Below are 27,500 nucleotides of genomic sequence, written 5' to 3' on the forward strand. Positions count from 1 at the left end.
CCAAAAGTCCACACATGGATTTGAAAAGAAGTATGACACAAACTTTTTAGTGTATTCTTGGGCTTTTTCTTTTCTATTTAAAGATACCACATGCAATGATGCAACCCTGGCAAAATTACAAGAAAGGATGGGGTAGAGTCAGGGTAGAGTAGAGGACTATAACTACAAGCAATATAAAATAAGCGCCCAAACTGAACTTGAAGTTTGTTAAGAACTATAGGCTAGCTGTTATAGCACCGGTTCCCAAACTTAGTCTGTGACTCTGTGATCCTAGAGAGAATAGACATTTGCTCGGGAGTCGGGACACAAACTATTGAAAATAGTAGATCTACAAGCTTTGCGTGTTGAGAGCTTGTAGATCGGCTATTTTCACTACTTCTTAAACATTTGTTTACTATTATGACATTTCTTAGATTTTTATTTTATTTATTGAAATGAAATTAAAAGATCAGTTATTTTCACTACTTAACATTTGTTTACTAATTTATGGAATTTCTTAGATTTTTCATTTATTTATTGAAATAAATTACATTTTTTAAATTCATGAAAATCTTTATAAAAAAAAAAAAAAAAGAAAATCTTTATTTTTGAAAATGTTTTGGAATAATAATAATTAAAAACTGAATGTAGGAAACCAAAAAATTATGGGACCCATAAAAATGTGTCTGTGACCCACAATTTGGTCTGAAGCGATCTGAAGTCCCGCCAATACAGTTGATCCCGAACCAGTGCGTTATGTTAGAGTTAGAGAACCGTTAGCTCGTCATGTCGGCTTTGAGCCTGGCTTTGAGGCAGCTCTGGGTATCCGTATCCCATAGCCCAGAGGGCCAGTAGCTCCATGATTGGCGTGTTACAGGCATCAAGAACAAGATTGTCCACATTTTGAAAATAAATCATAAAAAAAAAAAAGTAGGCCTACTCAATTTTTTACTATAAAAGTATCTATACTGCAACATAGAAATGCTCTGTTAAGTATCCTCAAAATGGTACTTGCTCAATTAGTTAACACCACTGATTATTATTTATATCAAAATTCATGACTTGTCAACAACAAAAGACGAAACCATTCTCCACAAAATTTTCCCCTTTCGTTCCCGTATGCGAGTATCCTCTTTTAAAGCGCGCGCGCTGATTGGCTCTCCCCGGCAGCGTGGTAGCCAATCAGCCTCCGCCTGCCGCGGAGGAAGGAATAAATGCAAGATGGCTCCTCGTATAAAAACAGTCTTCTGGGCTGCCTTCAGCGCGCAACAAAATTACCCTTTAAATCGAATTCGACTCAAATACTTGTCTGCGAGTAGTTCCGAAGGTTGACTCGAGCTACACATTGATGTGTGTACGGCGCTCGGTGATATTTGGTGGAAGGAGATAAGCGAAGTGACACCAGAGACAACTTTGAAGCCATGAATCGCTGGTAAACTCTTGTCGACTTGACAGTCAGTTTGCCTCAGCTCTGCTGGGCCTCCACCATTCAAGCTAACTGACGTTAGCATTAGTTCATGACTTCATCTGGTGTTGGAAGGCCCGCTCGTTTATTCTCATTGCATTTTGAATGTTGTTCGTGAAAGGACACCCCTCTGAATTGAATAAATCACCATGGCTGTAACAAGGTAAGATTTCTGGCTGCTGGCATTGTGTGTTTTTGCAATAGCAACCCATAGAAGCCAGCCAATGCTGGCTAGCCTTTTTTTTTTTTTTTTTTTAGCTCTGCTCCATAGCGTTAGAAGAGCTATGTCACCGATGAGCCCTTGCGATAGCCAACGCTGCTCAGTCTGTCAGTCTGTAGTAAACAATAAAAATACACTTTCGCTACTCACCTAAACAAAGAGGGTTCTAAGATGTTGAAAGACTACTTTCCTTAGTGGGAGCACTCTTAGCCCCCCAGCTCACATCTAAAATGCACTTTTTGACCAGGAAAGAAAATATTTCACAGGAGGTTTTTGCTACTCCACAGCGCCCTCTACAGATCATGTCAATAGAAATGTCCATTGACCAGATTTTGCCTTCCCGTGAAATATTTTCTTTTCTGGCCAAAAGGTATATTTTAGACGTGAAGTGGGGGGTTCAGAGTGTTCCCACTAAGGAAAGTAGGCTTTCAACTGCCTAAAGCCGTCTTTGTTTTGGTGAGTGGCGAACCCGTATTTTTTATTTTTTACTACAGACGAGAGGGTGCGCAGCCTTTCATGCGGTTGCAAGGGATCATAGGTAACATAGCGTTAATGAGAACTCCTTCTAATCGCTATGGACCAGAGCTAGTTAGCTTTTGGATATAGCAAAGAATGGTCGCATATTAACTGCTGTGTCTGGATGATGGCCGACTAGCCATCTAGCTAACAATAATGTCCTGTGGTTATACTCGTGTCACCGGGTTGAAAAAGCCACGCACAGGATTTTATTGAGTACTTGAAATACGTTTTTGGCTAATGTTCCATGTAGTTTGGAATGCCAGTGGAACTCTCTCGAGATGTTATATTTTGTTCTTCCCATCCAGCTGTCACTGTCTAATGCAATATTTAAAATTGCGAGCCTATAATGGCAAAACGTGAGTTGCCAACTTCTGTCAACTCGATACATTTGGTTGCCACCGGACCTAACGTGTGCCTGGTTTGCTTGCTCCCTGCCAATTTAAATCCACCAGCAGACTGCAAGAAAGTACTTGTAATCCTCTTCTGATGGATGATTTTAAAATCTATTTATATAGCACCCAGTCTGACATTTTAGCTTATATTGATTTGTGTTTCTTTACCTATTGTACAGGCTGCTTTTCCGGTGTGGTTGTTATTATGACATTTCCACGTGGTCAAATGTTATTGTGCTTTGTGTAGCAAAATAGTCTTAATTTGTAGCCCAGCTTAGGGTTAAAGTATTAAGGGAGACTATACAGCCATGCCCTGCAGAGCTGTAATCCACTCTATATTATTAGATTGCTAATCAGTGTGCACCAATTTATTTAGATGATGTGCAAAGAAAAAACAACACATGATCGTCCCTTATTATGCAATGCAATGGTTTTCCCTTTCCACAGACTATTGTCTCTTTTTTCAGTGTGATGGTATGATTCGATGTGCACGTTTATACAAACTCGAATATAAATAAATCCTTTCAGACGTTTTATTTTTTAGCATTAAATGTTTCAAGCAAACAATTGTAATCTAGATTCAAAGTAAATTTCTCTTCTTTTTTTTTACAAAGGAGACTTGATGCCTTTCAAAGGCTTGCTGAACAGAACCGTTTTCATGACTAGTTTATTTTGAGAAATAAAAATAATAAAAAGGTACAATCCGCACTCTCATAGTCTTTTTTAATGACAAAGTAAGCAACAGCAGTAGTCAAAGACAGACGCGTTTCAGCAAGGCCATCATCAGTGTTACTGATACTGTTTCTTTGAAAACCAAATAAATTGCAACAGTTTAGTTTGGAAATGCTCTCTGTTGTGCATGGTCACAATGCACAACATGACCTTCTGTCTCTGTGTGCCCCCCCCCAGACTTGACCGTCTGTTCATCCTGCTTGACACTGGAACCACTCCAGTAACCCGGAAGGCTGCGGCCCAACAGCTTGGAGATGTGGTCAGACTCCACCCACACGAGCTCAATAATCTTCTATCGAAGGTGTGTGTCCAGTGGCCTTGCCCAGACCTTTCTCAACTGAGATCCATCCCAACTCACTGTTTTCTACAGACAGCTCACATCGTATCAAATAGACTCATAGACCTCCTGACACATTTTATTTAGATTGTTATTTGTACCATATTTTGATTATTGTCTTTGAAATGGTAACGGTTAATATCTTTGTAATTCTTAATGAATAAAGAACATAACATAACTTGCTCTCAAAAAAAGAGACAATAGGTATTCTCACTTGTGTTATTCTTGGTGTAGGCCTGATGTACTTGAATGAAATTTGCATGCTAAATAATTTCTTTCTATTCTGTCCCTCAATGTAAAGGTCTTGACCTACCTTAGGAGTCCCAACTGGGACACGCGCATTGCAGCAGGCCAAGCTGTAGAAGCCATTGTGAAGAATATCCCCGAGTGGGACCCAGCCCCTAAGCCTAAAGAAGGTGATTTCACAGTTCAACAATACATCAATGTTTAATAAAAGTGCATCAACGACACTACAAATGCATTAAAATTACATTTAAGACATATAGCATATCCAATTGAACACAACATTTGGAGTACATGTAAACCTGCGTGTGAGTGATATTACCTGGCTTTGTTTAATAATCATTGCACTTAATTCCCCTCTAGAAAATGTTTACTTTGAATGGTATAATACAGTTATAACACATTTGAATGGTATAACACAGTCTTTGCAGTTTTATGCAGTTACACTTACCAAACTCTTTAGTGTATGAGTAGAACATGAAACGGTACAAACTATTGACTGTGCCAATACCACATTTAGACACACACATTATTTATTTGCAAGATGCAAATTGGTGGCTTGCCTTGCAAGTATGTTGTTTGTGCATGAAAGGCAGCAAGTTAACTGTAAAAGAATGCTAATGCTTAGCCAGGAGTGATGTCACTGTAGCGATATGTAACCGTGCCATTGTCCTGTGTGCGTCTTGTAGAGTCTTGTGCGGACTTATCACCAGAGGACTCCTCATGCGGTCGCTTGACTTTCTACCACTTTGACATTTCCCGTCTGCTCAAGCACGGGGCTTCTCTGCTGGGATCTGCAGGGGCAGAGTTTGAGCTGCAGGAGGACATGTCTGGTATGTATCCTCATTATTGTAGACGCGTATGAAAGGCTGTGTTCTTATTATTGTAGTCCCAAATGAAAGACTGTAGGTTCAGTTAAAGTGAGTCATCTGAACATTACGTCATAATGAGCAGGTACTGTGGCTTTCTCAGTTATTGGCTAGTCCATGAACATGGCTGTTGGAGATTTCCCTACACAAAACTCCATGAATGGTGCACAAACTTCCAAAAGTCAATACAAAAATAATAATGGGAATGTACTATTCTATAGAACCGAAAACCAGAGGCTCTCTATTTGTATATACATCGTGGCTCAATACAAGTTTCTAAAGTAATAAATAAAAAATACCCAAATAAAATAAAGTTAATGTATTATGTTTATACTTGTTCGATGCATGATTACATTTAAATGTTCTTTTCATATACTTAATGTTCAGTATATACACATTTTTCATCTATCAAAAAAGTTTGTTAGTTAAAGTTTACTATCACAAAATGTTTTCAAATTTTGATAGAACACCAAGCTACATTTACTTGCTCTATTGCCCCTAATATTCTCACTAAACTGCATATGTGGTTGTGATTTGACATTGTACCATTGTGTCACGGAATGACAACCAACCAGGCAGGCTAGGTTCGGTTGATTCTCAAAGATGTTGTAAATTGAAAGCAAGCAGAGCAATGTCTCGATGCATATATTTGATGTGTAATAATAAAATCAATTGTAAAGCCTGACGACCACCAACAGTCAGAGCCAGATCGTCCTGTCAGAGGATAAGGTTAGAATACAAACAAAATGGAACATGTAATGATTTGTGAAGTGGCCCTATCAGAGGGAAAACTCATACATTTTTTAACAAAATGGTCAAATACCGTTTCAAGGCAAGCTAAACATTGTTAACTTGACATTAAAAAATTCACTTATTTGTCAAAAATGGTCTGATGTCACTAGAATCAGCACTATAGGTTAGCAAAGGAAAATGGAAAACGGCTGAAAAACACAATTCTGGTGGGGGCTTTAGGCCATGGCTACACAGAGCTGGATTTTTCATATATCCTGGTTTTTCAGATATCCACATAGAAAAATATCTAGGTCCACACGGAGCTGGATATTTCATATATCCCGGTTTTTCAGATATCCACATAGAAAAATATCGAGGTCCACACGACAAAGATATCTAGGTCTAACAAGCACACACACAGTAAAGTCTTCAGAGATATCCGGGTTCCCTGTCTACACGGATCCAGTGAATCGGATATTTTTCAATCTCTCCACTTATTTATCCGGTTTAAAAAATATCCAGCTTCGTGGCCGAAATATCCAGCTTCATGTGGCTGCAAGCCCCAACAGCACAAAAAATGTCTAGCTTCAGAAATATCCAGCTCCGTGTAGCCATGGCCTTAATCCCCAAATAACGACATAGTACTTGAAGTGACTAATATCTGTAAATGCCATGGAGTTTGCAAGACTTGCTCCCTCCTCTTCATACTAGCTAGAATCCACCCTACTTGATATGTCTGCTGTCATTTCCCTCTCAGTGGGTCTCCATGGATTTGAATACATATTAGACTCATTTGAATGTGACCTTCCAGAGTCCAGGCGGCTTCCTTCGATCCTTTGCATTTTCTGGTTTCTCCATTATTTACAATGCTGCAGTCTGATTTCATTGGTTGTTTACGCTCCCCTGGCCCTTTTCTTTATTGCATTTCCAAGTACTTTCATAGTTATGTAATACATTGTTTGTGGCTTTAGCATCAGTCATTCTCACTTCCAGTTGCATTTTGCCCCATGATACTGTATGTCTGATTCATGTCCACATGTGATTGCTTAGCTTAAAGGACAACTTTGTTTTTTTTACAACAAGGGTTCATATTTTAGATGGTCATTAGAGAAAAGAAAGGATGAGTATTAAAATGTTTTCATGTACTTCTTTCTGTCGTTTTAGTGATTTTAACGATTTTGATTTGCATGCATGCCCCCAGGTTGGCGGCATGCATGCAAGTGGCTAAATGTCTTTTTAGACACAATAAGCCCATTCCCAAGATGCACCGCAATCTTTCATGGGCAGGTGTGACTTATGGGGGCTGGTGTAAATGGTAATATAGAAATTGCCGGCTTATTGTGTCTAAAAAAAAGTCTATTTAGCCATTTGTACACATGCCCTCACCCACTGAAATCAAAATACTAAAATCACTAAAACAATAGAAAGCAGTAAGTGAAAACATTTTAACACTCATCTTTTCTTTTCTCTAATTACAATCTAAAATATGAACCCATGTTGTAAAAACACTAAGTTGTTCTTCAGAAAGCTGCAGTATACTGCACCAGTGTTCCTCCAGACATCTGTACTTCATGTGGCTTCGGTTTGACTGACTGTCGTCTTGTGTCCTCAGGTGAAGTTGACCCTAAAGAGCGTCTGTCCCGCCAGAGAATGCTTCTTCAGAGGAAGCTGGGCCTTGACATGGGTGCTGCTATTGGCATGGATACTCTGGACCTGTTCAATGATGAGGACCTGGATGATACCTGCCAAGGCAGTGGTCCCAGATCCCAGGGAGGCAAGACCACAGTCCCCTCCAGCTCACGCAACCATGTAGTGAGTCCCTCTGCTCAAGCCTCCGCACGCATAAACAATCAATCTCATCCAGAGCACCTTAACCCATTAAGACCTGAGGCCGATTCTACAAATGTGTTCTAAATCCTGACTGTTTATAATCGGGGAGATTATACATTTTTTGGGAAATGTTTAATCCCTGCATACTTACTCACTCGACCTTTTGAGTATGCACTTGGTGTTCTTTGCATCATGCAGTTGTCTAATAAATGGAGAATGTGGTCAAGCCCCCTTTTGTATCCCGTACACAGTATTTGCAGTCTACTTTTTGCTGTATAATTTCAATTTGCTGCAGCCAGTATCGACTTGCCCTTAAAAGATGTTTTTTTTTTTTTTTTTTTTTAAGCTTCAGACTAGTTTGTCCCTATGTGGTTTACACTGCAGGGTTGCGGTCTTGGATAAACTAGGGTGTCCAGAAATAGGTGCATTCTGAACATAATCAAAGGGTGTGAAGCTGGACTGAAGCCGGATGTATACATAATCTGTAGCTGTCTACTCTGTGCACAGGTGTTGTGCAGCGACACCACATGCAACAAAGTATATCAAGCCCTTAAAGGAGTAGTTCACCCCCAGAATGACTTTTTTTCTATTGATTACTCGGGCCATGGAGAGTAGAGTTCAATAATATTTTTTGGTTTTTGTCACATTCATACATTTGTCACAAGACAAAATTTTGATTCGAGTAAATTTACCCCCATTGATTCCGGATGGTGACCCGTTTCGAAACGGGTCACCATCCGGAATCAATGGGGGTAAATTTATTATTATTACATTTTTGTCTTAGGAATGTGACAAAAACCCAAAAATATTATTGAACTCTACTCTCCATGGCCTGAGTAATCAATAGAAAAAAAGTCATTTTGGGGGTGAACTACTCCTTTAAGTCAGGGGTCTTCAATGTTTTTTTTTTTCAGGCCAAGGACTCCTTAGCTGAGAGTTTGATGAAGCAGGGACCCCCACTACATGTTGGATTCATGTTAAATGTATATTTTAAGACATTTAACCACTTAATCCCTTAATACTTTGCAAACTTGACCTTTTGCTCTGGTCTTCTTGTATTTCCCGCTACACCAAACCTCTTTGTTAAAGGTGACTCCACACCAAAGAGACTACAAGAAACTATTTCCAACTCCTTCAGACTGGCAGTCTGTGGCATTTAGTTGGCAACTTGCACAAACTATAGTCGGCAGAAAGCACATTGTTTTTGCGTTGATCTGTCTGCCAGTGTGTTGCCAGGTCTGCGCATTATAAGCGACTTTATGTCTTCCTGTAAAGTCTTGTAAATATTCATATTTGCCGGTTGCGGGTTGCTTTTTTTTTTGTTTATTTTCCGAAGTGTAGTTGCTTATTTGGGTCTTGCTTTCAAGATTATTTAACAAAAAAGCTGTAACAGGGCTAAAGTGGTGAAAATGATCGCTTCTTTTGGGCTTGTTTTCATATGCTTGTTTTACTCACAGAATCTCTCAATCTCTCACACTTTCAGCCCCGTTAGAAAAGAAACAAAAACATTTAGCGCTAGCTTTGCTTTGGAGCTGATCGATTGGTATAGGAATTGAGAGTTGAGATTAATAATATGGTATTTAGATGTAACAAGATGTAAAGTACCCTGTCACAAACGTGACCTGCATGTACACTTTACTTTTTATTCTAGGTCTTTTCCTGCATTGCAGCAATAAAATGGTCTTGGATCTGTTTTGTTTAACCTAATTTGTAATCATCTGAAGCAGATACAAAGTTTCATAGGTTTTGAGCTAGGCTCTGTGTTCTCTGGCCTTATCCCGTTTCTGGATGCAGGCCATATTTTCTTCGTTCTTGTTTTAGAATCAATAAATATACCGGTATATTGTATTATGCATGTTACCATAAACAAATTCAACTTTGTTTTCAGCCCATGCAGGCTGCTGAGCTGATAAATTCAGAATTCCGGCCAGGCATGAGCAATCGGCAGAGGAATAAGGCAAAGAGGATGGCCAAACTTGTAGCAAAGCAACGATCCAGAGACATGGATCCAAACGAAAAAAGGTATTACAACATTTTGCCCAAGTACTTCACAAGCCTTTGCTTTTATGTCTTATTTTTTCTCTGTTCTTTTAGTTTGGAATTGTTGTCATTACTGATCAGCATTTCTCCTACCATAGCAATGACAGTTTTGAGGGTGAACCAGAGGAGAAACGCAGGAAAACCACCAATGTTGTTATTGACCAACCGGCGACTGAGTCTAAAGTCTTAATCGATAACGTTCCAGATGGCGCCAGTCTCTTGGAGGAGGTAAGGAATTGGCTAAAATTTGAAACGGTCATCCAGTCAAGATTTTGACTAATAATAAACTACTCTTGTCATCTATTTCTTGAGCCTTTTCAAAATATTATATACTGTTACGTAAAATGTTATTTTCCTCCCATTCTTATGTAATAATAAAGACTTAATTATGATTTGTATTATGATTTGTATTTTTCTTGTAAGTTTTTATTTGATGAATTGCTTGAATTATCCGTTTTGGCTTCAGACAAACGAATGGCCTCTGGAGAGCTTCTGTGAAGAGCTCTGCAATGACCTTTTCAATCCTTCGTGGGAGGTAAGGAAGAAAGACCAGCAGGACAAAACACTTAATGAATGCTTTACATGAACGTTTAGGACTTTTCATTATTTATCTATTGGACAGGACAGTGTAGCGAGAGACAAAAGATTGGAGTGTTGGGCAGAGACATGACAGGAGCTCGGGTACATGCAACTCACTCAATGAGCATGTGGATCATTGTGCTACCCAGACTCCAAACGCAAAGCTTTTTAAAGGATCATGCTGGTGATCTGTCATGTCCTGGCCATAATGTAGTGTTTTGGATAAATCACTGAGGTGAGGGGGTGCCCACTGGCCTACTGGTCCAGGCGCAAACCACATAGGCTCTGATGCCTGACTGCGTGTTGTCTATTCGAGTCCCGATCCCAACAACCTTTGCTGCGTGTCACTCCCCATCTCTCCCAGTTTCCTGTCAGTCTACTGTCCTATCAATGAAGGCATACACTTCGTAAAAAGAGAAAGAAAAGTTGTATTAAGCAATCAACTGATTGTTGCTTAAAGGGAGAAGTGGCATTCTAATAAGGGAACTTAGTCATTACAATTGTTGTATTGTGTCTGTTAATGAACAACATACATAATTCCCCAGACTACTACATCTGGTTGCTTTCTAGATCCGTCACGGTGCAGGCACAGGTCTTAGAGAAATCCTCAAGTCTCATGGAGCTGGTGGAGGGAAGCTTGTGGGAAGCACCGTGGAACAGGTATGAGCCATCGAAGAGTAAAATATTTGTATTAACTTACCAGACCAATTAGCCTAACGATGACATTTTATTTTTAGATGTCGCGGCAGCATCAGGAGTGGTTAGAAGACCTGGTCATCCGATTGCTCTGTGTCTTCGCACTTGACCGCTTTGGAGACTTTGTATCTGATGAGGTTTGTGTGTGTCATACTCTACAACTTTAGATTTGGTCATTGAAGTTCGAAGCAAAATTTCAAAATGAAAGGGAAAGTGGGGTGCATTTAAACCTTTTCGACTATGAAGAATCAGTGTGGATATTGAATGCAATGTTCATGTGTTTGTGACATGTTCAAGGCATCTGTGTCACCCTACAATTTAACCACTTTAACCATTATTTTATGCTTTGGCTGTTGAAAAATAGCAGATATACAAGTTCATACATGATGGCACAGAGTGCCGCACTATGAGCTTGTAGATTTTTAAAATCCTGAAAATGTGCAAATCTTTGAATATTTTAAAGCAACATTTATTTACTCATATCTTTGCTTCTGGGGTCCCTGGAACAACATACTTTGAGATGGGGGGGGTCCCTGGCCAAATACTCCTTGCCATGAAAATGTTTGAGCACCACAGATGTAGAAAACTGTTGGGATCTAGAGGACCTTTTGAGACTCGTTCACAGGTCTTAATGGGAACCCTGTCTCTGTCTTTTTCACCAAGGTGGTGGCCCCTGTAAGGGAGACCTGTGCCCAGGCACTTGGTGTGGCTCTTCGCCACATGACTGACAGTGGTGTTGCCATGACTGTGGACATCCTCCTGAAGCTGCTGACGGAGGACCAGTGGGAGGTTCGTCACGGAGGGTTGCTGGGGATCAAGTACGCACTGGCTGTCCGACAGGTAACACCTAGACTCTGTGTGTGTGTGTGTGTGTGTGTGTCTGTGTGAGATCAGTTTTCATAGAGTTGTAGTCATCATGTTGTAGGGTTATAAAGTTTTGCGATTTCAGGTACATTTCAATTGAAATTCAGGTATTTAGTCTCCTGCTAGACTAGACCAAAGGCTATACTGCAAAACTGAGTCTGCATTGGTGTTTTCTGTGTTATGCTGGTGTTGAGCAGTTCAACATGTCACTATTTGATCATAACATCTTAAGTTAAAATGTTTTTCAACTTAATGCTGTTGCTTTTGTTTCACTGCAAATCAGCTAAAATTAGCATATATATTTTTTATAGTGCTTTGTAAATTGCAGGACATTTAACAGATGCTCCTTCCAGAGCAAAGTGCAAAATCTGAGTATGCATGATCCATAGTCAATATATGACAGGGTAAACAATAGTCACAAGTGCTTAGAGAATACTACGATACCAGCTAAACATTAAAACTACATTTGTCTAAACGACATGCTGAAAATCATTCTTAACATTAGAGGTCAAGCAACGAAATAACAAAGAAAAAACACATGAACTGTTGTTCTTTTGGCCCTCTCAGGACCTAATCTCTGCGTTGCTGCCGCTGGTGCTCCCAGCCATCACTGAGGGTCTACAGGACCTCGATGACGACGTGAGAGCGGTGGCAGCTGCAGCTCTCATCCCGGTGGTCCAAGGCTTGGTCCGGCTACTGCCCAGTAAGGTCAGTTTTGAGTAGAACATCCATTGGTGTGTGTGCTCGCACATGCCACATACTCCTGACATTTTGCATTTGAATCTTGCATTCTCCCTCCTACCTCTCTCCACTGTACTCGGACATATCGCCGAAATCATCTTTGAAACGTTTAATCTGGGTGATAATTGAGAATTACTTGCCAGCGGTATCGGACAGTTTTCTTTTAAAACATCCTCTTGTTTCTTTCTCAGGTGCCCTTCATAGTGAACACGCTGTGGGATGCTCTGCTCGAGTTGGATGATCTCACAGCCTCCACCAATAGCATCATGACTCTGCTGTCTTCGCTGCTCACCTACCCACAAGTCCGACAATGCAGGTCAGCAGTAAATCCAAACCCATGCCAGATCTTTGACATTCCAAAATCGGATCGGACTCCAATTACTTATATTCTGTTCCAATTTAATTTAACCGCTTAAAAGAGTAGTTCACCCCAAAATGACTTATTTTCTATTGATTACTCACACCATGGAGACTTGAGTTCCAGGCATGTGCAGTGAAAAAGAAAAGGAAAAACTAGGGGAAAAAAATCTGTGGCCCATATCAAGACAAACATTTGACTAAATTATTATAATTTCTCTATAATTATAATTTCACTGACTATAATTGTTTATAATTATAACTTAAATGAGCTGGCTGCCATCAGCCAGTTTTAGTTTCAAGGTCAAGGTAAACTTTATTGTCCCCTAGAGGGAAATTCATATGGTCAAGGTGCGAATACAAGAAACACAGAACATCACAGACAACATAGAGGCAGAGATGTCAAGTGCCCTCCCACCTTGTGCAGCTCCAAACAACTTTATTTGAGACGGCCAGAAAGCATTCTATGTTTTATCATGTACTAGCTACATTTCTCGTGTGAATTGGCACGAGGGACCTCCACAAAAAGACCGCCCCAAAACTTGACGTGCGCGCATGAACTGTCCTTTTGTGAGGTTTGAGCACCTGCCCACTCAGTGCTCTCTGCACGGCCCTGTTGAGTACAATAATATTTTTTTTATATGTGTTTCATTCCTTAGAAGAAAAAAAAAAGGATATTATAGTAAATTTACCCCCATTGATTCCGGATGGGGACCCAAATGCATTTGGGTCCCCATCCAGAATCAGTGGTAAAATGTATATAATCAAATGGTTGTCTTAGGAATGTGACACAAACCAAAAACTAAAGTCTCTATTAAGTAATTCATCAATAGAAAGAAATGTCTACTCCTTTAAGCCCTATTCAACCTTTTTTTTTAAATGGCCCATCTAAAAGCTCACGTTACGTGCGGTTATTAACGTACAGGTTTTTTTTTTACCTGTAATGACATGCCCAAAATGGGTTCACTAAGTTGAAAGTAGTTAATGTGTACACATGGGCTGCATAATTGCCTATACTGACATAGAAAAAGTTGATGACTCATTACCAGTATCACAAGTACAGAATTGAGGATTGTTGGTTTCATCTACTGTTTAATACGATGTGTATTTAATGAGAGTTTATAGTATTTATTGTTGAATCCATTTGTCTCTGTCCCCTGCAGCATGCAGCAGTCATTAACAGTGCTTGTTCCCCGGGTTTGGCCGTTCTTAAGACACACCATATCATCTGTCAGACGGGCAGCACTGGAGACCCTCTTCACACTGCTGTCCAAGGCTGACCAGGTAAATGTAAAGCAGGGGTCTTCAGGCCACGTTTTCAGGCTAAGGACCCCTTAGTTGAGCGAGAGATGAAGCAGGGACCCCCACAACCTGTTCCATATAGTTTCATCTTTTGACAGCACAATCATCTGTGTATTTTGGATTCATGTCAATTTGTGTTCAGATATTTAACCACTTGAATCGTCAATACTTAAAAACTCGACCTTTCATTCTGTACCTAGTCTGCTCTTTTTTTCCCCCTCTACACCAAAGCTCTTTGCCGTAAATAGCTGATGTAGATCTGCTATTTTTGGCTAAGTTCTCAGAATATGGATGCTAGAGTTCTAATGGTTAATATAAAAAAGGATAGAATACAAAGATTTAGAGGACCCCCTGTAGTAACTCTGAGGACCCCCTAGAGGACCTGAACCCCCTGTTGAAGACCCCTGCCTTAGATAGTAACCCCTTTCATCCAGTAGAACAACTAGCAATGAGTTTTAAGTGCTAGCTGACATTCTGAGTTTCTTTTTATTTTATTGTATTGCGTATTTATTCATTTTATTGTATTGCGTATTTATTCACGGTGTAGACATTCAGACAACAGCTCAAGTGTTAAAAGCATTCAATTCCCAATGGTTTCCTCCTTTCATTCTGGCTTTCTGATTGTGTGCTGATATGCATTTTTTCCAGAGCTGTGCTCTATGGCTCAACCCCATCCTCCAGGATATGCTCCGCCACATCTTCCAGTCCTGCATACTGGAGAGCAACCAGGAGATACTGGACCTCATCCAAAAGGTTTGTTCCATGGCATGTGCTACCTGAAGAGCGATAATACTCAAATTGTGTAATCCCATTAATTGACTCCATTTCCCTCTGGTGACTTTAAGGTAGGGATGCACCGAATATTCGGCCACTGAAAATATTCGGCGGAATAGATTTTACGTACGAATAAATATTAACGAATACCAATTACCGAATATTACCGAATTCTGTACAGAATACGCTATTCAATATATATCTTTTTTTTTCTTCCTTTTTTTTTTACATTGATATTTCTTTATTAGGCAATAATCCAACGGTATGGCATGTTAATATTTTGAGACATATTGTCTTTTATTGCTAATATACTACACAACAGTAAATAAATAATTCTACACAAATAAATATATGTTTTAAATAACTGACCATACCAGTTATTTTATTATATAAAATACACAATTCGGCTATTCGGTGTTCAGCCAAGTGTTTCCAATATTCGGTTTCGGCCAAGAATCTTTCGGTACATCCCTACTATAAGCATAAGGATGTGAGAATTCAACACATTTTGAAATGTGGTCATGCATGAGTACATCACAGCATTGATACAGTAACTTTACGCTTTCACGGTTTATAGAAAATAAAAGAAATACAGGAACAAGATGGTGTTGTACTGTTCCAATTATTGGCAGACCATGCAGGGTTGGGTGCAGCCTATAATGGTCCATGTGGGTTACTGGTGTACTACCCATTGTTCAATCAAACGGCTGACAGTCACTCCCTCACTGCTGCAAAAGGTCAACAGTGTGCTGTCAGCAGTGAGCTCCGCTGTATCCCATTGCCCCATTCTGCTTCCAGACTAGAAATGTATGCATTGCCATTATCACACCTCCCCATCTCCATTATCTCACAGCCAGCAGGCATTTCATATTTTACTGGGCGAGCTCATTCAAATCAAATGTCCCACCAAGTAACTGGACAGAATGTTTTTTTTCAAGCTCGTATAATGGACAAAACACAACGAAAGCCTCTGACATGTGCTCACCTGGTCATATTTAGAGTTTAGTTTTAATTTGAAATATTTTGTTTACATTTCCTACCCTGTTGACTCTTAACTCATACAGGGCCAGATTTCCAAAATATGAATATGAATGTGCGCTTATAACGCCAGGAAATAGCTATTTTGTATCCCCCCAGACCACCTTAACCAGACCACCTTAACGAATGCACGTTCATCATACCATACCACCAGATGACCACTAGAGACCACCATACACCATACACTGACATGGTCCCATGTTAAGCCTGTTTAAATCCACATAACAGGATGAGACGCTGACTTGGTCCTCATTGACTTAACATGGACGGGCCGCCGGTCACCATTTCAGCTCAATACTGTTCAATTCGTGCTTGATCGTCTCAAACCACCATTGGTATGGGCATCGGGACGTATATAGATGCCACACAGAAAGTTTCAGAATCAAAATCCGACCTAGTGAAGCTACGTGAGGGTCGGATGGTTGCATTGAGGCTAACGCTAGCAGAGGCCTGTTGTCAACAGGAAGCCCTGGTTTAAAGGTGACGTCATAATCGTATCCTTTTTTTTCCACGGTTTACGTGTGGACATTAGCTGAGGTAAGCTAACCATTTCGCTCCGTCTATAAACACATATTAAAAGCTTAAACAATGCTTTTATATAAAAGTCGCTCCGAGTCGCTCGGCACCAAACGCCATAGTGAACTAGTCGCTCGTAAAGTCGCCCGGCGCTAACTGAGTTAAATCACACGCTCTGTTAGTGTAAAATAAGATCTAGTTGGCAGATGGAGAAGTAAAGTCCAGCAGAAAAGATAGTTGTCATTGACGAGATATTGTAAATTATTTGTTTTTTGGATTCCGAGATTAGTTCACAAATAATGGGGAAGATGTCTTTGCCTTATCATTAATAACGCCACACATTTTGTATTTTGCGGTGTGCTCCCTGTGATTTCTAGGTGTGGATGGAGTTGCTTCGCCAGGCCCCTCAGCAGTACGTGGTCGCAGCCAGCTGTCCGTGGATGGGTGCCTGGCTGTGTCTCATGATGCAGGCCTCCCACATTCCCATAGACCTCAACATGCTGCTAGAAGTCAAGTCCCGCTCAGGCTGCAAGGTACTGCTGGGTTTGCACAAAATAGGGATATTTCACTTTAAAAAAACGTTTGGTCATTTTATCATCTAATCAGGCTTTTATGAACACCCTGAACATGTTATCCGGCCCTCCAGGCCCAGGGCCTCTCCCCATACACACCCATTGTAACTTAGAACTCCATTTTAACCATGATAGATTCATTAAAAAACACCCAGTTCTTTTCTGGTGACTCATACTACCCTCCAAGTACGTGAGCAGGCTGTGTTTTTTCAATAACCTTTTTCAGTTATTTTTAATAATTCTTTGGGAAAATGGAAAACAATTTAATACAATAAAAACTATTACAAATAAATGGAAAAAGCTATCGAGAAAACACGGCCTGCTCACGTATTAGGAGGGTAGTATTAGTCACCAGAAAAAAGAATGGGTGTGTTTAATGAATCTGGTTAAAATGGAGTTTGAAGTTACATGGGTGTGTATGGGGAGAAGCCCTGGAGGAGGAGGGCCTGGTAACTTTTACATCAAATATCTAAATATTGAATCAAGCAAAAAAAAACTGTTCAGGGTGTTCATAAGTTTTTTTGAAAGTGAAATATCCCTTTAACTGGACTTGGCAAAAAAGGGGAAGTGATAGTGCCGGGTGCATGTACAAAAAATATATATATATACTAATGTGCAGCCTTTCTGTTGAAGTGATAGAATGTTTCCGTTTTAAGGCCAGTTTTTGCAAACTCACTCCACATTAGTACGTATTGTGCTGCTGTTTGATGTTACCATTTGATTGAATGTGACCAGGAAAAGGCCGGTGCAAAACCTCACCACCAAGGAACCATTCAGGTGAAGGAGACTGTGCAGGAATATATGGCGGGAGCAGAGACTGTGTCAGATGACCCAATGACGAGGGACTATGTGGTGGTCCGCGCTCGTCTCATGGCTGCCAAGTACGTTTCTTTTTTGAATTCTGCATGTACATTAATGCTATACGAGACTCCCATCGTAAGAATCTGTCGGGGACATGAGATTAGTTTGTATTTCTCCATGGATTACTAGCAGGGCAGGCGTTTCACTGCTCAGAGTAATTTGGATATTCACGTTGAAAGTTTAACCAGGTTACTAGATTTATAGAGTCGTATAACATTTTCAAATTATATTGGATTTTCGACGGTTCAAAATATACTTGCTATTTCGGTAGTCCTGATAAATTTCCCTGTCAAATGGTTGACTTCATAGTATAATGGCTTGTTACTTACTGGCAGTGGCCTTAAACATTGTTTCTGGTCCTTATGTAAAGTAACCAATCCTGTAAGCAAATGTCCCCATTATATTGAAGTGTAACTGGCAATAGCCAATGGTGAATCATGAGCAATGGTAATGTAATACTCTTGACAGTGCTGCGTTACTCCATTCCAGATTGCTGGGGGCTCTGTGTAGGTGTATTTGTGATCCTCACCTCAATGCCGCGTCTCAGGAGATCCGGCCGGCCGAGTCTCTGAGCCAGCTGCTGCTCTTCCACCTCAACTCCAAATCTGCCCTGCAGCGCATCGCTGTGTCCCTGGTGCTGTGTGAGTGGTCTGCACTACAGAAGGTACAGAGACATTATTTCATGTTCTTGTGTTAGAGACAGTGTTGTAGTGCTACATTTGGAAGTGGGGGGGATGCACTCACATGCACGCGCGTCAATGCGCGTTCACACGCGTCAATGCGCGTGCATGCGACTTTTTTGGTGGGGTTGTGTGTCTAAGGGCGGATTCACACTGCGGTCGAGACCGGTCTCGAGGCTACTTGGCAGATGTTTAAACCGGTTTTGACAGTGTGAAGCGTGCGGTCTTCCTCAGAAACGGATAGCCTCGAAACCACCTCAAGAGGTAGTCTCGAGACTGCATTGTGCGACCTCGAGACCGGTGAGCCGCAGTGTGAAGCAACCGGCCTCAAAAACGGTATTGATGTTGAACGTGACCTCATATAATGTCGACGAGTCAGCCGTCGGCACAAATAAACACTGGGTAACAGTTGTCGACATGGCCATGGGATCAGCGACTTCATCTCACAGAGAGATTGCTTGCTTGTAGGACTGTCTTCTAAAATTCGTTTATATGTTTTATATCACCAGTTAGCCTACTACTGTGGTGCGCTGGACTGGTGTCATGTACTTCCAATTGGGAGAAGTAGCAATTGGCGAACAGTTATTTATTGTCTCGCACCAGCGCACTGAGGCAGGGGTGAAAGTGAGACGGGACGGCCAGAACCGGCGCTCCGTTAAAACATTCGGAACACGGGACTGTAATCTAGGCTGACCTAGGATCAGATTCAGGTCCGTTATTAGCCGCGAGGCAGCGACATGAAGTATGGCTGTAACTGTGAGATGATGGTTATGCTGCTCTGGGATCAGATTTACAGCGGGAGGGGGGGGGGGGCTTGGTGCGTGCGTGCATGCATGTGTGTGCGCTGTCGCCCGTCGGGAAAGAAAAGCAGAAAGAGAAAGCACTAGCCTACAAGTTAAACCATGAACTGTTAAACCATGAAAACAAACCGAAAATGACTTACCGCTGTTGATAGAAAATAGCCTAAAAGTATTCCTTTATCCCTGACTTTTGTTTCGATGTTATAGATTCCTTGGCACTGCTTGTGCACTGCTGTGCCTGCTTGACGTGCCATTAATGTGAATATTAAGCCACAAGCGTTTCAGCCATGTTGATTATTAAATAATTAAAATAATAACGTGCGCTGCGCTGCATGTCTCGCTCATCATTCTGCACGTTTATGCGCCTGGAAAATAGCAGATCTACAAGCTCACAACGCGTCGCGGATGCAAGGTCAGTGTGAGCTTGTAGATCAGCGACACAGGTCAATTGATATGCAAATAGGCTTGTTTGTCTTGTCGAGGTGTGGGGGGTGCGAGACCCAAGACCACTGCAACAATGTTCCACACTGCGCTGTCGCACGTCATTGAATTGTTACACCAACTTTCGTGCCTGAATTTATTGGCAACCACCATCAGCAATGTCGCATAGTTGATGACACTATGTGCATACCGCCACCTATAGGACCGGGCTGTATAGTGCTAGTGATCTCCAGGGAGGCCAGAAGGTCTGCCAATGTGAATGCTGGCCAGCGTGAACCAGCAACCGGTTTCAGAATCAGTTCTAATCAAACGGATTGCAGTGTGAATCCGCCCTAATTGTATCCATAGGTTGAAGTAAATGACAAGGGTGCAAGCCAATTAATATTTTATTGTTTTGTAGAAAACACAACATAGCTCATCAAACTTAATTAAAGAGTCTCACATGATGTTACTATGACTATGTGCTTTTCATTTGGACAGAAAAAAATGTAAACAGTACAGTCAATCATCAATCCTTAATGCATTATATAACAGAGTGAACTGGTAAACGCATGTTTTGGATATCATTTCATTCTTAAATGAAATGAACCAAAAAGATTGGAGTAAGTTCCCCTGTTTAGTTATAACGACTGCCAAAATGGGTTACAGTATCTGACACGACAGGCTGTGCCACTCTGGTTTGAGTGCTTTCAGTGGCGCGATGCGCTCGCAACCGAGTCCTTACATAGGACTCTGGTTTCCAGAGCCGAAGCGGAGATCCATGCTGTCTGATGAACATTAGAGGTAGAGCCGACATATGTTCTGTATGTAGTCGCGAATGGAGTGATGTTATTATTATTATTAGGTTCATCAAACTAAAGCCGCGCTCGCATTCTGCTGAGCTGCATGGGATGAGCTGAGCTGAGCATATACAGTTAACTAGTGGCACAAGTACGCCTCTTCCTTTACATTCTATGTAGTCCTTAAAAGCAATCACTGTAGCTGCGCATTGACGTAACGAGTTCACTAACAATATTAGCTCGTGAAGTCGCACAACGCAATAGTATGCTGTTGTTACAAATGTGTTGTTTTTAAATGTAAAACAAAAATCATTTTTACCCCCAATATTGTTTTTGGGGGGTGAGAGAAGTGTGGGAACGCTGTTCACCCGCGTTCCCCCCACTACACCCCTGGTTAGAGAACTGAACCTTTTCTACTTTGCTAACTGGAAGATTTCATGTTGGCTGAGTGGGGGTTCTTAAGGATCATAATGTGTCGGGTTGAGGCTGCAGTTTCAATCAGTCACTGACCACCGGCTGGCCTGGGCTGATAAGAATTATTTCTTCACTGTCAGCAATTTCCACTCTTTCTACTTTATTGCAGTTTTTTAAGTGTTTCTATGCCCACCCCCCTCCTTAGTACCCCATGTATGTACAGCACTTCTTTTCATGATGTGTGCTGCTCTATATACTGTATGATTACTTACTTTGTATTAAAGGGTCTCAACTACTGTAATCGTACACAGTAAAATCCTCATTGTTCAACTCTGAAGAGTGTATAAATGGACCCTTATGGGTCCATCTGCACAGACTTCAGAGATCCTTTGTAGAGATGTGTAAGAGGCTCACTTCACCTTCTTATCACTTATCATTCAGGAGTGTCAGGTGGTCTCCTCCATGGTTCAGCCTCGTCTGTTGGCCATCCTCTCAGAGCAGCTGTACTACGATGAGATCGCTATTCCCTTCACTCGCATGCAGAACGAGTGCAAGCAGCTCATTGCCCTGCTGGCCGATGCTCAAATAGACGTCCGAGACCGCCTCAACTGCAGCGTTTTCACCATCGACCAAGCCAATGACTTGGTGAGGCTTGGAGACACACACACACACACACACACACCCCCACACACACACACACACACACAGACACACACACACACACACACACACACACACACACTAGGGCATTCACGAATAGTGATTTTTAGTATTCGAATTATTCGACCGCAAAGTATTCGAATAGTTGAATATTCGACAAGACTGGCCAAACTGTCAAATATTAAGCAAGAGGCGAACATTGTGAAAATAGCCGATCTACATGCTCACAACGCCTCGCATTGCGGGGCGTTGTGAGCATGTAGATCTGCTATTTTCACAATATTTATCTGTGGAACCGAGTCACATTAAATGTAATGCCTACAATTCCAAGTGCTTGTCAGGGTGGGGGTCCCCAGTTCAAATATGTTTTATTTTGGGGGTCACAGCCTAAAAAGGTTTGAGAACCCCTGGTATAGAGCATTAACAAATTCATCCACCAGGGGCATTGACAACTCATTCTTATGACTTCCTATCTAGCCAAGCTTTATAAACTATACATTTTTTAAAGAGAAAACAATAAAAGAAATTCAGTGAACAACGTCGAATAGTGACTTTGATATTCGAATATTCCAATATTTGGTGAATGCCCTAAAACACACACACACACACACACACACACACACACACACACACACACACACACACACACACACACACACACGCACACACACGAGAAAGCTTACATCCTTATAAACGTATTGACTCGAGGATCAGCTTGGATCATCAACTTGCTGTTACTCAAATTACATTTGGCACAAATGAGTTTAGGGCTTCAGGTAAACTTACTATCTCATAACCTCATCAGGGAACTATGAGGACAGAGTCTGGTTACTCTAGTGTCTTTGTGTTGCAGGCTCAGCGGCTTGTCATGCATTGGGAGTTTGTCTGCAGGCCATGTCTTTGTGCCTGAAAGAATGCCACAGACATGCGTGTGTTATTGTGCCATGTTGCGTCAGATTCCCTTCACACTGCAGATGAGATGGTTACGCTCCAATTCATCAGATGTTACTGAGATTTGTCTGATTTATGGAAAGGGTAAAGTCTAGGGAACACTGTCATCTGGACCTGAAGTTATTGCTAGCCACCAGCCAAATACAGATGATTGTTTTGGCTGTGCTGCTTTGGCAGGTAACTGGCTTATATTTCCAGTGTTTTTGTCAAAAGATAAATTAAAATAGATATTTGGCAGCTAGGAAATTAAATGGCCTCTAACATTCTGTTGGTTGGCCAAACATCTTTTGTCCTCCATTTATCTGCTTTCCTCAGAAGCATCATTTTAATCGATTTAGTGACCAGCATTCTGTATTATTTAACAGCTTATTTTAACAAGAATTGCTTGGCAAAGTCTTAGTGAAACCCATGAAAAGTGTGAAACTGGGATCGCAGATGCAGCAGTTTTATCATGGCATTTTCTTGTCTTGTTTTCAACGGTTTAAAAAACCTTTTGCATACCTAAAACCTAAAAGCAGGTGTGCACATCAACAATAGAGGGTATGCGCATGACCTCATCATCATACCCGGAAGTTATGCGGGAACACCTACTGAGTGGCAAAAACTACTTTCTGGCCTTGACAGCCTATACATCCAAAAAGAAAAGTCCTATCTGATTGCATTAAACTACGTTAAACTCACTTTGCCAATCGATTTGCCATTCACTTTATGCATGCACATACCCTCTATAAAAATAATACGCACGCACGGTACAGGAGCAAAATGTATTAAAGAAGCAATGCTTTGGTCACAGATGAACTTCTTCAGGCATAATGGATTGTTTTCAACCTTCTGGGATTCAATCAGTTCCCCCCCACCATGATGTATGTATGTATGTTATTAATTGGTTACAAAAAGCATTACTGGTGCAATCAACATCTCCACCCCTCCACTCCCATCTCCTTCCTCTCATTCCCAAGGTGACCACCATCTTCACGGAAGCGACCGTGGATCTAAATGTGAAGTCGAGGCAGTGGCAGCCGTTGGACGGCAAGCGACAGCAGGCCCAGGCTACGGTTACGGAGACCAACGCGGAGTGGCAACTGCTCCATCTGAGGGTTCACATGTTCGTGGCCTGTGCCTTGGTCAACCTGCAGGCGCTGCCTGACAAGCTCAATCCGCTGGTGAGGCCTCTCATGGAGTCTGTCAAGCGGGAGGAGAACACCTTGATCCAGGGCTACGCCGCGTCTTTCATCGCCAAGCTGCTGCAGCAGTGCAGCACCCGCACTCCCTGTCCCAATTCCAAGATCGTCAAAAACCTCTGTGCCTCAATATGCGTGGACCCAACCGCCACCCCGTCCTCTGCTTGCCCTGTGCCCACCATGCAGGAAACTGTTAAAGGTACACAGTTTAAAGGTACACAGTGTGGTACTGGGGCTGCATTCATATTTTAAGCATTTTTTGATGCAAGAGGAACTTGATATTTAGTATTTCAGGCCAGAGTGATAAGTGTTTTCATCTTAAATCTGGTGATATCCATGTATGAAATTAAATATGGATATTGACAACATTACTTAAAGGTCACATTATAGGACGATGTACAATAGACCTTATTCACACCGCGGCCATCTTGAATCACATGACTTCCTGGGATGGGATAGCCTGCATTGCAAACCATTGTGAACAATGGAGCGATACGAGTTCTATTCAACCATTTTCTTTTGACCAAATTGACAAATGGGCAGATGACAACTTCAACATCCCCAAAATGATTAAAATAGAAGGGCCACAGTAGATTGATTACATCCATGATCTATTTAGGCATTTTAGCAGACACTCCCATCCAGGTTGTGTCTGCAAAGTGCAAGATCAGAGTAAGTGGCATGAACAAAGTCAACAAAGAACATAAGATGGCAGAGTAGATATATTGCCAAGAAAACAATTAAGCACTACCACTGTACTACAAAGATTGCCTGTGACTGACAATTCAAACCCCCATTTTCACCCCCTGTTAGCCGTTGGGCTGGAGAAAGACTGCACACATCACATGGTCAACAAAACCAGAGGCATCATCACCTTGTACCGCCACCAGAGGGCAGCCTTTGCCATCACCAGTAAGCGGGGTCCCGTACCCAAAGCCCCCAAGACCTCCACCACAGAACTCCCCCCTGGCAGCACCATCAACACGGACAACGATGAGGTGGGTGGGGGGTTATTAATGAGGGTGACAAATTATTTCACCAATGTTTTGCTTAACCCATTTAGGCCTAGAATTATGTAATGCTTTAACTATTGATAAAAGGCAGATATACAAGCTCAAAGCTAATTTTTGAAAAGTTGTGAAAATTGTGTGCAAATCTTTGAATAATATATGTATTTTTTTAAAAGCGAACATTTGTAATTAAAATCTTTGCTTCTGGGGGGGTCCCTGGAACGACATATTTTGAGATGGGGATCCGTGGCCAAATATCTATAATTTTGGAGGTCCTTGTCATGAAAAGGTTTGAGCACCACTGACATAGAAAAAAAAAAGAAACCCCTTTGAAGGATTTAGAAGACATTTATAGAATCGGGTCAAAATATTTAGAAGACATTTATAGAATCGGGTCAAAAATATTTAAAGACATGAATGTTCACGATTTTTCAAAAATAGCAGACCTACAACCTCGCAGCGCGGCACTCGGTGCCGCACTGTGAGCTTGTATATCTGCTATTTTTCCACAGTCAAAGCATAAAATAATGGTTAAAGTATTAATTCGTACACAGTCTAAATGGCTTAATTTGACATGCAGTTCCATTACATTTGGTTCTTTCAGAGTAAGAAGCCGTGTCTCGTACAGAGACGAGGCGCAGAGTTCTCACTGACAACCATCGCCAGGCACTTTGGTGGAGAGCTCACCAGGGCTCTGCCATACCTGTGGGAGAGCATGGTGGGGCCGCTGACAACCGTGGTGAATGAAAACCAGAGCATTGGTAAATGACCTGAGTTGATGAGCAAATCATTGATCAATAATAATCTGCACAGGCACGTGATGATTAAAACTCAGACTCGAGAGAATCAAAGACTTTCATCATGATGGAGGTGAAGATCCCTTCTAATCTCACCATTGTAACTAATTTGCTGCCCTTTAAAAAAGTCTCCATATACTGCCATGTAATCCATAGTGCACGGATCAATGGATCATGCATGCCCATGCACAGATCATGCACCACGTGTGTGCACGCAATTCACAGCTTTAAAACAAAAGAAATCGCTTGGAAATCTGTTCAGGCATTCATGAGATAGCAGGCATGTTTTCTTCAAACGTAAACAAAATGTTTGAAAGATGGGGTTGGTCTGGTGGTCAAACATGCAATTTCGCGATCATGCCTAGTAGATAGTAGGGATTAAAAAAAAGAATTAAAAAAAAAAGAAAATTTGGCCCCAACTCAGGAAACTCGGGTGTGGCGGCGTCAAACAACGGGAATAATTTGGGGAAACTTGTGATAGAGCAGTCAATTAGTTAATTAAATATTATAAAATTCATTCCATATGCTTAAGAGTGTTGCGCCTGCAACTGTATTATATTCATTTGTGAATACATTTTCAAGATGGCACCTCTTGTGTGGTCTGTATTGTGATTGTCCCGTTGGATCAATGTTACTGTAGACGTGCAGGCCCAACTAGAGAGAGGAGATGTAGCCGCTCAGGAACTGGTCAACTCTCTCCAAGTCCTAGAGGTCACAGCAGGGGCCATGGCTACAGAACTCAAACATTTGGTAAGAATTCTATCATTTTACTATGTTGTCACAGGGGTTTGGAACATTTATATATTGAATTCCCGTTTGTTTTATTGTAATTGTCTTTCCTTGATCCCTGTGTGAACTCTAGCTGCTGCAGCACCTGCCCCACCTTTTCACCTGCCTTCAGCACCCGTACACGGCTGTACGCCACATGGCAGCGCGCTGTGTGGGAGTGCTCAGTAAGATAGCCACGCTGGAGACTATGAACTACTTCCTGGAGCATGTGCTGCCCTGGCTGGCCGCCATCGAAGACTGCACCAAGCAGGAAGGTGCTATCGAGGCCATGGCCTGTATCCTTTACACCAGGGACTGAAAATGTGGCCAACAAAATTATTTGATTAAAAAAAGAAACAGAAGCAAAGATTGAGTTCAGAATGTTCACTTTAAAAAATATATATCTGCTATCTTTTAATAGGTAAAGCATAAAATAATGGTTAGAATGGTTCCAGGTTTAAAAAAAAAAAGAAAATTGCCCACAGAAATGATATGATAAAAAAGGCCAAAAATTATTACTGAAATACTTTTTATTGGACACACAGACGTAAAAGGCGGACTTGCTGCTGCGTGAAGCTGTTACCACTATAAAACCTGTCATTCCAGAAGATGGACTGGAATACTGCAAAGAAAAATCTAATCACTTTGGCCAATTTTCTTTTTCTTCCCATTTCGGTGCATTCCTAGGTGGTAGTCTCATTTTTAAATGGTGTACAAAAAAATCTGAATAATTATCACTTGACCAGTATTCATTATGTGTACAAAAGAATTCGGAGTAATTATCACTAGACCAGTGTTCATTATTTGTCAGCACTAGAGGTGTGAGCCGAGGCAGAGCCGAGGCATTGCTTGTAACTGGCTTGCTCTGAAACACTGCTAGATGGAGAAAGTAGGTGAATAAGTTCTGAAAGTGAATGGGAAATGCTCTTTTCCTTTCTGAATGGCTACAGTTTATTCCCTGCAGCATTTCTCCTCTAGCAGAGTTTGGTTGGAGCTGCTCAGTGCCTGTGCATGGGGCAGCTCCCTGGTGTGAATGTATGCAACTGTTCCTGTGCTGGAGCACGACATTGCTTTATTAAAAGAACATGTTCAGTCAACCTTCCCCCCCTCCTGATGAATGAAGGTTAAATAAATATTTCACCAGTAGCGTGGCGTTGTTACCCTTGACTCGCGTTCCTCCAGGTGTTATGGAGCAGTTGGATGTGGACATCGTGCCCTACATCGTGCTGCTGGTGGTCCCAGTGCTGGGTCGCATGAGTGACCCCAGTGACAGCATCCGCTTCATGGCCACGCAATGCTTTGCTACGCTCATCCGCCTGCTGCCCCTGGAGGTAGGAACTAGAGTGAGACTCTGTAGACTA

General features: G+C 41.5%; 1 protein-coding gene across 3 annotated transcripts in view; it reads left to right on the forward strand.

Moving 5' to 3' along the window:
• The first annotated feature begins 1,265 nt into the window (after nucleotides 1-1,265).
• btaf1 (BTAF1 RNA polymerase II, B-TFIID transcription factor-associated) overlaps nucleotides 1,266-27,500 on the forward strand; it is a 36,414-nt gene continuing 10,179 nt past the window's right edge. Inside the window, exons 1-25 of one of the 3 annotated variants that reach the window (XM_080739939.1) lie at nucleotides 1,266-1,607; nucleotides 3,485-3,608; nucleotides 3,946-4,060; nucleotides 4,577-4,720; nucleotides 7,101-7,300; nucleotides 9,207-9,340; nucleotides 9,457-9,586; nucleotides 9,825-9,893; nucleotides 10,508-10,597; nucleotides 10,675-10,770; nucleotides 11,297-11,473; nucleotides 12,065-12,205; nucleotides 12,430-12,554; nucleotides 13,759-13,879; nucleotides 14,546-14,650; nucleotides 16,603-16,758; nucleotides 17,533-17,678; nucleotides 18,148-18,322; nucleotides 21,214-21,417; nucleotides 23,343-23,778; nucleotides 24,378-24,562; nucleotides 25,179-25,335; nucleotides 26,012-26,121; nucleotides 26,234-26,435; nucleotides 27,322-27,470. In XM_080739939.1, coding sequence (XP_080596065.1) covers nucleotides 1,594-1,607; nucleotides 3,485-3,608; nucleotides 3,946-4,060; nucleotides 4,577-4,720; nucleotides 7,101-7,300; nucleotides 9,207-9,340; nucleotides 9,457-9,586; nucleotides 9,825-9,893; nucleotides 10,508-10,597; nucleotides 10,675-10,770; nucleotides 11,297-11,473; nucleotides 12,065-12,205; nucleotides 12,430-12,554; nucleotides 13,759-13,879; nucleotides 14,546-14,650; nucleotides 16,603-16,758; nucleotides 17,533-17,678; nucleotides 18,148-18,322; nucleotides 21,214-21,417; nucleotides 23,343-23,778; nucleotides 24,378-24,562; nucleotides 25,179-25,335; nucleotides 26,012-26,121; nucleotides 26,234-26,435; nucleotides 27,322-27,470 — 3,705 coding nt within the window. In that variant the 5' untranslated portion in view covers nucleotides 1,266-1,593. Of the gene's footprint in view, nucleotides 1,608-3,484; nucleotides 3,609-3,945; nucleotides 4,061-4,576; nucleotides 4,721-7,100; nucleotides 7,301-9,206; nucleotides 9,341-9,456; nucleotides 9,587-9,824; nucleotides 9,894-10,482; nucleotides 10,598-10,674; nucleotides 10,771-11,296; nucleotides 11,474-12,064; nucleotides 12,206-12,429; nucleotides 12,555-13,758; nucleotides 13,880-14,545; nucleotides 14,651-16,602; nucleotides 16,759-17,532; nucleotides 17,679-18,147; nucleotides 18,323-21,213; nucleotides 21,418-23,342; nucleotides 23,779-24,377; nucleotides 24,563-25,178; nucleotides 25,336-26,011; nucleotides 26,122-26,233; nucleotides 26,436-27,321; nucleotides 27,471-27,500 lie in introns of those variants that run through there. The other 2 variants (XM_080739940.1, XM_080739941.1) reach the window with 2 other exon arrangements.

Source organism: Nannobrachium achirus (assembly GCF_963921795.1).
Source record: "Nannobrachium achirus genome assembly, chromosome: 13".
Lineage (NCBI taxonomy): Eukaryota > Metazoa > Chordata > Actinopteri > Myctophiformes > Myctophidae > Nannobrachium > Nannobrachium achirus.